The sequence below is a fragment of the Dendropsophus ebraccatus genome, chromosome 6 (genome assembly GCF_027789765.1).
Source record: "Dendropsophus ebraccatus isolate aDenEbr1 chromosome 6, aDenEbr1.pat, whole genome shotgun sequence".
Classification (NCBI taxonomy): domain Eukaryota; kingdom Metazoa; phylum Chordata; class Amphibia; order Anura; family Hylidae; genus Dendropsophus; species Dendropsophus ebraccatus.
This window is the reverse complement of record NC_091459.1, coordinates 104,752,755-104,763,509: the sequence shown is the minus strand read 5'-3', so window position 1 is coordinate 104,763,509 and position 10,755 is coordinate 104,752,755. Positions and strand designations below refer to the sequence as shown.

Here is a 10,755-nt window from a genome sequence, read left to right as displayed (position 1 = left end):
CTGGAACCTTTTTTTCATGTAATGACCCTAATATAATGAAAAATACCATATTCTTATTTTATTTCACCCAGCAGAATTGCACTCCTGAGCTGCATCTTCTTGTTGCCTCCAGACTAAAACAGAGGGCTAGTAGTCTTCAAGGTGTACCTTTCATTCACTTGATAACCCATATAATTCAGCATTAGCAGGGAGCAGGACTCAGGTCTGCCTAGCAGAAAATGGCCGGAGCAAAGCCTCAGTGGTTAGAAGTCATGAGCTTGTGATCACTTTTTGGTGGCAGCTGACAGTGCTTGATTGTCCATATCCCGGCAATTGTTAGATGATGGAGGAAGACTGTAGCAGACATATGGTCGACATGTGATGCACCTCTGCACCCCCCTGACATTCACCAGGCAATAAGGCATCCAAATCAGAAATGTGTTATAACACAACCAGCGCTTTATTAAGGTCAGACCTGGCATCACCCCAAATCACTGCACACTGGGGCAAAAACCTTACAGTGGTCTAGGAGCCGTGTAAACATAAGTGTGTTCCCTCCTACCCAACAAGGTATAGAACAATGCAGGAGGAGCAGGTATGCAATAACTCAACAGCACCAAAGTGTGTGTATATATTTTGCAGCAAACCGTAAAGATGACTAGTCTTAAGAAACATTGCTCCCACCTGCAAAAACTCAATATTCACTTATTATTAAGGTACTTGTGATACGGTGTGGGAAGTGGACATGAGATGGAAGTGTGACCACTTCAGTAGTGCAAACGATCCCTAGTCACTGTCCACACTTACAAAAGCTCCATGCACACTTATGCTGCCCTCATACTGATATCCAGGGAGCTGAACCCCAAGAAAGCAGTGAGGGGAGGTGCAAAGTCCAAACCCAAAAGCCTCCTCTCTCCACCTAATAACGGTGGAAAAAGTAACAGACTGTGCAAGCCTCTGAAACGAGACCGAACAGTACTGTGATGGAAAAAAATATATTTCCCCAAAACCCACTCTCTAACCCCCAAAGTGCCCTCTCCACAATGCCCATGAATATCTAGGATAGTAGAAGGGGTAGTTGTCCTTGAATCATCCTGTAGCACTGAGGGAGGGTGCCCTGTGAAGATTCCATTGGGGCACAGAGAGTGTGCTGGGGGTAGGTGGAGTCATACAGTCGGCTTCCCCCTCCCATTGAAGCCGAGGTAGGGGAGGGGGACAGGTTACCCCTACCCCACCCTATTAATCAGTAATCTTCTAAAGTCTCTATTTCTCCCATGTTCAACCTCTCAGAGGAAGCATTAACAGAAAATCCTGGGGGAGAAAAAAAATATCAGTGAGTTAGAAAAGGTACAAAAGAAAATTAATGAAAATGAGAAAAGAAAATCAATGAGCAGGACTTTTCGCCATGTAAGCAGTACAGACTATTCGTGGGTAAAGCAGTTGTCTAAATAATTTTGCAGTCCAATTTTGAGATAAAAATAACAAAATAAACCAAATTCACTTGTTTTATCTACTGTGTCTTTAGTTCCTTGGATGGTTTGCTTTAAAGGGGTTGTGGCATCAGGAAAGCTAGGTCTATATTTCACTCTGCATTATGTGAAATTAAACATATTTCTAATCTACAAGCATTTCTGAAAATGTCCTGCATGAGAGATTTAGAGTTACGAATTCTCCGTGGGCCTGCATTGTTTTGCTAACTTGTGGCCTTTGGTTAGGACCCACTAAAGTAAGCCAGGCATGCTTAGTGCAACTGTAATCTCCGGGAAGTGCTGGCAATTGGTTTACACTGAGCCAGCAAGCAAGAGGGATTGTGGGAGAGCGCGAGTCCTGTTGCATGGCACAGTTTACAAAGGAAACCAAGAAGTCATTAGATCCATGGGGGAGAAAAAGTAATACAGGGATGTCAGTTCCATTACATAAATGTATGTGGTACAGAAGTGATTTTACCAATGTTACTTTATGACACAACCCCTTTAAGCAATACCCTGATGACATGTCCCAGCACCCTACAGGCAATGAGTTGTCTAAGTAGTAGTTGATATGAGACCACTGCCAAGCATCGCTACAGAGAAGTAAACTAAGTGGGGACAGTTATATTAAATAATCCAGGTAGGGCAACTGTACTAATGGTGAAAACCCCATCAAATACACACAATAAGCAATTTGTTTTGCACGTGGTAGAAGACATGCTTATTACACAATCTAGCACCCCACCTAGCAAACTTGGATCTGCCCGAACCATCTTCTGTTTCTTTTTCTTGCGTCCAGCGCTTTGTGCAGTTTCTAGTGTTGTCTGTTGTGAATGACTCTGACTTGTCTGAAACACGGCCCATCCAGAATCCTAAAAACACAATACAGTACCAGATTTTATAGATACAAGTATACTACAGCACACTTTACATCACTAGCACTTTTTAGAGGGTCAGATGCATAATGCCTCTTCCAGGAAAACCGTAATGCTTTGGGGCTACAATTTTTTATTTTCAGCCACCATCTCTCCCCCCCCCCCAATCGCCCCAACTTTTAAAACTTTTCCAGACATAGCTTAGTAAGGGTGTTTATTTAGTAGTACGTTCTACTTTTTTAGTGCATTGAGAACATAAACATCTTTTTTTCCCCACTAAAGCCCTATAATGTATGACCTTAACATTGTATCCTTTACTGCGTTCATGTGTTACCTGTTGAGGTTTTGGCGGAGCAGCTTTTTGCTTATTCCGACGCTCCAGAAATTGCTTGGAGAAATCTTTAGCTTCAGGGGTGTCCCCAAGATATGCTCTGACATAATCATGGACTTCATATGGAGATTCTACTTCACGCAGGAAGGACACAAACGTGGGCACTGTACAAAGAATAAGATGGATTTTTTCTATAAATGAAGGATAACCACAAGTCCAAAAACTATATATTTACAGGTTGAAGAAATCATAATATAAAAGTAAAAAATAAAGAACTGGAGACAAGTGTGGTGCTGTCTCTGGAAGAAAGTGGCCATGTTTTTGTAGCACTGAATAACCCGTTTAAGTTCAAGCCACAAAGCCAAGGCAGCTTGTGACTTGGTAATATGCAATTTGCACCCATTTAGAAAAAAATAAAGTCCTCTAAGTAATAAAAGATATCAATCTAGTTAATGGCTTTAATAGAGGGTTGTTGGAGGGTAGACCAACAGGAACATATCCTACATAGAGTTAGAAGTAGGACACCAGGGTGCAGGCCTCTCTCATAAGCCTGTGCTGGGAGCTGCAGCCAAAAAGAAAAGATGGGCAAGAAGGGAATATGAGCACCATTGCCAGGCCACACCACATTGTCTGAAATGACAGGCCGCTCAGCCAATGACTGGGACAGTGATGCCACCAGTAACTGGCTAAGCGGCCTGTCACTTCAGACACTGCGGGGAGCACTCCGAAGCTAGCAGGACATCAGGGAGCATGGAGAGGTATGTATAATTTTTTTTTTCTCACAGTCCTCAGCAGCCGTCGGTTTTAGGTCTGGACCTAGAGACACAACCAGCTGATGAACGTTGTCATTGGCTGATTGTTGTCTATATTACACCGAGCAGTGATTGGCAGATTATTGCTCTGTGTGATAGGGCAGGCAACAATGAGGTTAGAACGCACTGTTCTTTCGCCTCATCTTGGGGTAACAGGGTAACATAGGCAATACAGTAAATCCAAACCTGAGAGGGAAGGAGAGAAAACATTATGTGATCATTTGTAGAAATAATCTTTCCTTACCATCCAGGCTATGAGCAGTGTTGAGTGCATGCAGTGTCTGCTCACACCACTGGGTGAAGCTGTCAGGACACTTTGTTGCTCCTTGAAAAAGTCTAACAAGCTTCTCTTCTTGCTCCACTTTCTTACTTTGCTTGCTGTTTACCCCCGATGATTTGCTTCAAAAAAGAGAAACGGTGATGTGAGTTCTAACTACAGTGTACAATCACTTGTGTCTGATTTGTCACATGTAAAAATAATACAAACTCTGGTTATACAATCTAAACAGAGAAACCCCATCTGAATGCTTCAGAGCTAGAAAGCATTGACAGGGTGGTAAAGCAACAGTTGGGGATGTCACTATTTATAAGGGTGTACTCGTTGTATACAACATAGGCCCTCCCAAAAATAAGGCCACACGTGTCCTCATGTGGTTTGTGGTATTATAAGTCATTTGTATTCGCTCCAATGGAAATGAGCAGCAGTACTACACACAAACTAAAAGAGGGGTGTTGTTTTTGGAAGAAAGACGCTGTCTTTTTTCTGATCCTTCAAATGACCAATAGGGTAAAACCTTTAGGACCTCTATACACAAACCAGAAAAAGTTTGTTAAAACCAATAAAGCAGCTTTCCAGGAAAAGTGTATTGACCCATTTCCAGGATATAGTAAACAATGGTCCGACAGCATCCGAAATGAAGTTCTGGCCTTAAAGGGGTTATCCAGTGCTACAAAAACATGGCCACTTTTCCCCCTCTCTTGTCTCTAGTTCAGGTGTGGTCTGCAATTAAAGCGTAACTGTCATTTTTTTTTTATTGCAGAAATCAGTAGTATAAGCGATTTTAAGAAACTCTGTAATAGGTTTTATCAGCCAAAAAAGCCTCCTTCTGTACTCAAGAAGCAATCTCCCAGCCTCCCCCCCTGACTTCTTATCTGTGCATTATCAGGCAAACACGTCTTCATTACAGAGAAGCCAGTGAAGACGGGCTCTACTCTCCCATTCTATCCTTATGGAGGGGGGAGGGGCCGAGGGAGATGAGGGAGCAGGAAGAGGTGACATGAAGGTCAGCTGTTTGTAGACTCTCTGGGCACCTAAACCGCAGGATTCTGGGGTCAGAAAGGTCAGTGCTTATCTATGAACTTACTGAGAGAAGATTGCAGGGTGTTGTGCTGTACAGGACTGCTCCGTGCTCAGTCACTCCTAACAGCCCCTCCCCTCTCCATAGCCACATAATGGACACAGAAATCCTGCTTTTTCTGCAGTGAGGGGGGAGGCTCGGAGATTGCTTTTTCAGTCCAGAAGGAAACTCTTTTGGTTTATAAAACCTATTACAGAGTTTCTTAAAATCGCTTGTACTATTGATATTTAATGTTTTCAAAAAAATGGCCCTGAAATGACAGTTACGCTTTAAGCTCCATTTTCTGGAGACAAGAGAGGGGGAAAAGTGGCCATGTTCTTGTAGTGCTGGATAACCCCTTTAATTGACACAACAGACAGATGTTAAAAATTTACCTAGCATTGCTCTTGTTCTTATTGATGGCATTTCGGGGTGCAACCACTTTTACAGCATCATCCCAGAATCCACTGGATGTCTTGTTTTCTGGGCTACTCCAGATGCTGCTTACAGAGTCAGACGACCATTGAGGGCTCAGGCTGTTGTTCAGGTTGCCCCACACAGAGCTTCCAGAGCTGCTTACACTATTGCATGTGATTGGCTTAAATAAAGAAAAACATATATCAATTAAGCAAAGTGTGAATAATGGGTATTTAAAAAAAAAAAAAAAAACATAGCATATTTCAAACATAATAGTATGCATGTAGTGCAGAAATGTCCCCAACTGCCCCCTTTGGCTGTCTGAGGTACATTTAATGGTATACTCTCAAAGCAGGGCTGTGGTGTTGGTAAGCTGCAACTCCAACTCAGAATCCTGAATGTTATCAGGAACAGACTCCAGTTCCTTCATAAATGGCCAGTCAGACCCCAGGGGAGTTATTTATCACACTAGTGTAAAGTAGATCTGGCTCAGCAGCTTCTCCCTAATGTCCTACATGATCCTGGGGCGACTTCTCAGTGAATAAGGTAAAGATATAAAGCAGATTCTCCTCTGTGTGCGTGTGCAGTGGATGCAGCCAGTCTCCAGCCTCCATGTCCTGAAGAACTCAAAACTAGACTAAATGGACCAGGTGGTCTTTTTCTGCTGACAATCTTCTAGGATTCTAACTAAATAGTCACCATACACAAACTGCTAACAATGCTGGGTACCCGTGATATGGGGGTGAAACATAGGCCCAGATTTATCAGCTTTCTGTCAGTGTCCATGCTGCTGAACCATCGCGGCCCCACAGGAATTACCCACTCAGCCAGTCAGTGACTGCAGCCGTGTCCCGTGGCAGTCACTGATTGGCTGAGTGGAGCCATGACATCACAGGATCAGGAGCCCGGCAGGGGAACCTTGAGCTGTGACGCTCCTAGAAAGAGACCACCACATTGAGGACAGAGGTTACTGCTACATTACTTTTGGCTCCTCCACCTCTATATTACACAGGATATTTTCATATTACACTGCTGCTCATATACAGTCAGTCAGCATCCAGGAAGAGAGCACAGATCTCCCCCCACACACAATGGACTCTTCAAGATCAGAAACAAACTGCCAAATAGTGACCGACAACTTTTCCCTGACCACCCCTATTTAATAGGACCAGTGCTTTATTACTGATATATGAAGGAAACAATGTATGTGAGAAAAGGTTTTCCTGGTTGTTTTAAATAAGGGCCATTCCGTCCAAACTGAACCTTTCGTAACACCTGTAACACCTAGTTAAACATTGTTTTTAACAGCTAATTAAAAAAAATGCAATTTAACCACAAAAGTTATAAATATACATTAAGACTCTTAATTTATATTTATAACTTTAGTGTTTAAATTGCTGTTTTACTAGGTGTTACGAAAGGTTCAGTTTGGATGGAATGGCCCATAATAAACCCTTAGATTGATAGAACAGAAAATATATGAAGAACATTTATAAAATTCATATGAAAATTGAATTATAACATTTCGAAAGAATTTTTTAAAGCTGGAGTCGAAGTCGGTACATTTCTTGTCATTGGGGGACACAGCACCAGGGGGTATAGGCTACTGCCACTAGGAGGCGACACTAGACAGAAGTAGTGACTCCGCCTGGCAGGCTATACCCCTCCTACAGGCACCAGGCTAACTCAGTTTTAGTCTAGTGTCCGTAGGAGGTAGACACAGGTGCCATGCACCTCCATTTTTTATTTTAGTTTTATTTCTTTTCCTTTTCTTTTAGGTTATCAGGGGGACCGTCGGCGTGGGCTGCCACATCAGACGTAGTTCCCCCTGAGGGTGCATGGAAAAGTTCTTTTCCCTGCGCCGGTCACCCGTCCCCCAACGCCCGCTCCCTGCGGCAGGATACCGGTGCCCCACCAAGGTGCGAGGTGACCGAAGGTGTGACCCTGCGTGCACCTGAAGATGCCGGACAGGTGAGTATTCCTGTCCCTAGCCTCCTTTGGGTCTGGGGGGGGGGGGGGGTCATCCTACCAGGGCACCCAAGTATTCCCACAGCATAGCTCTCCTCCCTGCCTCCTCCCCTCCTTCCCTGCCTCTCCCCCCCCCCCTGCCTCCCCTCTCAGGCAGCTTGAGTCCAAGCTCCTTTTTCTTCAGGGAGAGGGGGTGGAGGGCGTCTCTGTGAGCTCGCAGGCAGCAACTCCATAGGGGACAGCCGAGGGGTTTACCGGGCTCTTTTCTCTTCCGGCGGCCGCGTTTTTCAGCGCTCCACGCCGCCGTCTCACTGCCGCCGGCCTGCCCATAAATTTAGCACCCGGCTTCTGCCGGAGCTAGGCCGCGTCGGCACGCACGAGTGACGTCACAGGGGGCGGAGCGCCCGCCTGTTTTCGGCCCTTCCCGCCGCTGGCTTGCCTCTTATTGGCTACTCTTTCCCCCAGCTCCTTCCTTTGCCCCCTCCCTTTCTCCTCTCATCTCTGCAGGGCAGCAGCTTGTGGCCACCTGCTATTCTCACTGCCTGCCAGTACAGCAGCCTCAGCTCCCTGTGCACAGCAACAGCTCAGCATCCAGTGCAGCAGTTCCAGCGTGCCCCAGCTCCAGCATCCAGTGCAGCTCCAGCATCTAGTGCAGCTCCCGCGCACTCCAGCAACCAGTGCAGCTCCAGGGTCGGGTAGGCTCACCCAGTGGGTGATATCCCTCTCCTCCACTCCCCAGGCTAACAGCCCCAGCTACCATGTCTGGTCCCCGGGACAACCCCCCTAGGCAGCTCGCTCCTGCAGCGGTGGCGACACACTTTGCGTGTGCTCGTTGCAATAAAAAGTTCCCCTGCGGTCAGCCTGGCCCCCTCTGTCTGCTATGCCTTAACCCTAGTGCCACCTCCCAGGAGGCCCCCCCTCCAGGTCCAGATGTAGCCTCCCCTGAGTGGGCTAGGTCCCTGTCCCAGGCGATCGGTGACCTCTCTAAGCTGTCCCAGGTTATGATCCATGCCATTGAGCGGTTGCCTTCCCAGGCGCCTCCAGCAGCGGGACCCTCCAGGGTATCTCCTGACTCCCCTTCCAGAGGACGGTCTCATAAGAGATCTAGACTCTCTGTCTCACGGTCACCCTCTAGGTGTTCCTCAGACCCTTCTCCGGACAGATCCACTGCAGGCGGTTCCGCTTCCCAGCGACCCCTCTCCGCCACCTCGGGGGACCCCTCTGACTCTGCCTCAGAGTCCGACAGGGAGGATCAGCTGGCCTCTGCAGTGCAGGCCTTGATCCGTGCAGTGCGGGACACCTTACATATTGAAGAAGAGTCCCCTTCTACTTCCAGGAGTGAAGTCTCTTTCAGTCGCCATAAGCGACAGCCCTTGGTTTTTCCCAGCCATAAGGATTTTGAAGATCTCCTAGCCAAGGAGTGGAATCACCCTGACCGGCGGATTCCATCCTCTAAGCGCTCCGAGGCTTTGTTTCCCTTCTCCCCTGACTTGGTCACTACATGGACGGTGCCCCCATCGGTGGACCCTCCGGTTTCACGACTTTCCAAGTCTACTACTCTGCCTCTGGCAGATGGGGCTTCACTCACTGACCCAGTGGACAAGAAAATCAACGCTTTTTCGAAGTCTGTCTTTATTGCAGCTGGTTCGGCCCTACGTCCTACCTTTGCTGCATCCTGGGTCAGCAAGGCTTGTTCCTCTTGGGCCAGGCAGTTAGTCCATGACCTCTCCCTGGACACCCCGCGTGAGGATCTCCTGTCTCTGGCCTCGCAGATTCTGCATGCGTCCAAATACTTGTGCAACGCTTCTCAGGAAGCCGCTCGTTTGTCTGCACGGGCCCTGGCTAACTCTGTAGCCATCCGACGATCTGTCTGGTTAAAATGCTGGTCAGCTGAAGTCGCCTCCAAAAAGGCTCTGACTTCGCTCCCCAAACAGTCTGTTCCCTGCAAAGGGAAGAGACTAAATAAAATAATCTCGGACGCTACAGGGGGGGAAGAGTTCCTTGCTCCCTCAAAACCGCTCCCGGCGGCCTCAGCCTAACAGGCGTTCCAGCCGTTTCCGCTCCTTTGAGCCTCCGGCGCGTCGTCGTCCGGCTAAGGATACGCCTCCAGCTCCTTCTAGGATGCCCTCTTTCAAACCCTGCCCCTCCTGGCAGCCCCGTTCTCGCCCTTCTAAGGGTCCTGCCCCCAAGTCTTCTTCCTGAGGGTCCTTTCCCACTCGGGTCTCTCCCTCAAGTAGGGGGTCGTCTGCTCTCCTTCAAGGAGATTTGGCTCGCCCATGTGCCTGATGTGTGGGTACGGGAGGTGGTGTCTTCAGGATACAAAATCGAGTTTGTGTCCATGCCGCCTCCTCGCTTTTTTCCATCAAATCTCCCACGCTCTTCAGCACGGCTTTCCGAGCTTTTTCGGGCGGTTCAGAATCTCCTGGCTCAAGGAGTTGTGGTCCCCGTCCCTCCCTCCGAGCGCTTCCATGGATTCTATTCCAACCTGTTCACAGTCCCCAAAAAGGACGGTTCGGTCCGTCCTATCCTGGATTTTAAACGGCTGAACAGGTTTGTTCGCCTTCGGCGTTTTCGCATGGAATCCTTGCGATTGGTGGTCGCGTCTCTAGAGCAAAACGAATCTCGCCTCTATAGACATCCGCGACGCCTATCTGCATGTTCCTATCGCAGCCCGTCATCAACGTTTCCTACGTTTCGCCGTCGGTTCTGGACATTTCCACTTCATGGCCCTGCCCTTCAGTCTCACCACGGCGCCTCGGGTCTTTACCAAGATCCTTGCACCCTTGATGGCTCTGCTTCGATCAAAGGGGGTGGCTATCCTGCCATACCTGGACGACCTCTTGGTAAAGGGCCGCTCCAAACAGGACACTTTGTCCAGCCTCCAGATCACACTCTATCTCCTGACCGATTTCGGCTGGGTGATCAACTACCAAAAATCTTCCCTATTCCCCTCCCGCTCTAGGGAGTTTCTCGGGATGCTATTCAACACCGAGACGGCCCGCGTTCTCCTTCCTCCCAACAAGGTTGCCTCCCTGCGCTCGGCAGTCGCTCTGCTCCGCTCGGGCTCCCCCTGTTCGATTCGCCTTTGCATGCAGGTCCTGGGCAAGATTGTATCCTCTTTCGAGGCGATCCCCTTCGCTCAGTTTCATTCGCGCCCTCTGCAGCGGGCGATTTTGTCTCAGTGGGACAGGTCCCCCCTGTCTCTTCACAAGAAGATCCTCCTGTCCCCTGCTGTTCGCAGGGAGCTTCTTTGGTGGTTGATGTCTCCGGTGGTCCTCCTCGGCCGCTCGTTCCTCCCCCTCAATTGCTGGTCGTCTCTACGGATGCCAGCCTGTCCGGGTGGGGGGCGGTCTTCGGGAGCCACACAGCTCAGGGCTCTTGGTCACCGATGGAGGCTCGGCTTCACATCAACATCCTGGAGTTTCGGGCCATCTTTCTTGCCCTGTCTCAGTGGACCGATCTCCTGAGGGGTTACCCGATCCGTGTTCAGACCGACAATGTCACCGCCGTTGCTTATCTGAACCGTCAAGGCGGCACCAGGAGCCGCTCTGTCATGACCGAGGCCGC

General features: G+C 48.4%; 1 protein-coding gene across 1 annotated transcript in view; it reads right to left on the bottom strand.

The window, feature by feature from the left end:
- Positions 1–734: 734 nt before the first annotated feature.
- The window catches only part of GIGYF2 (GRB10 interacting GYF protein 2), an 85,748-nt gene continuing 75,727 nt past the window's right edge, over positions 735–10,755 (bottom strand). Inside the window, exons 24-28 of the mRNA XM_069975514.1 lie at positions 5,199–5,401; positions 3,711–3,865; positions 2,658–2,818; positions 2,194–2,320; positions 735–1,290 (exon numbers count right to left, since the gene is read on the bottom strand). Coding sequence (XP_069831615.1) covers positions 1,223–1,290; positions 2,194–2,320; positions 2,658–2,818; positions 3,711–3,865; positions 5,199–5,401 — 714 coding nt within the window. The 3' untranslated portion in view covers positions 735–1,222. The remainder of the gene's footprint in view (positions 1,291–2,193; positions 2,321–2,657; positions 2,819–3,710; positions 3,866–5,198; positions 5,402–10,755) is intronic.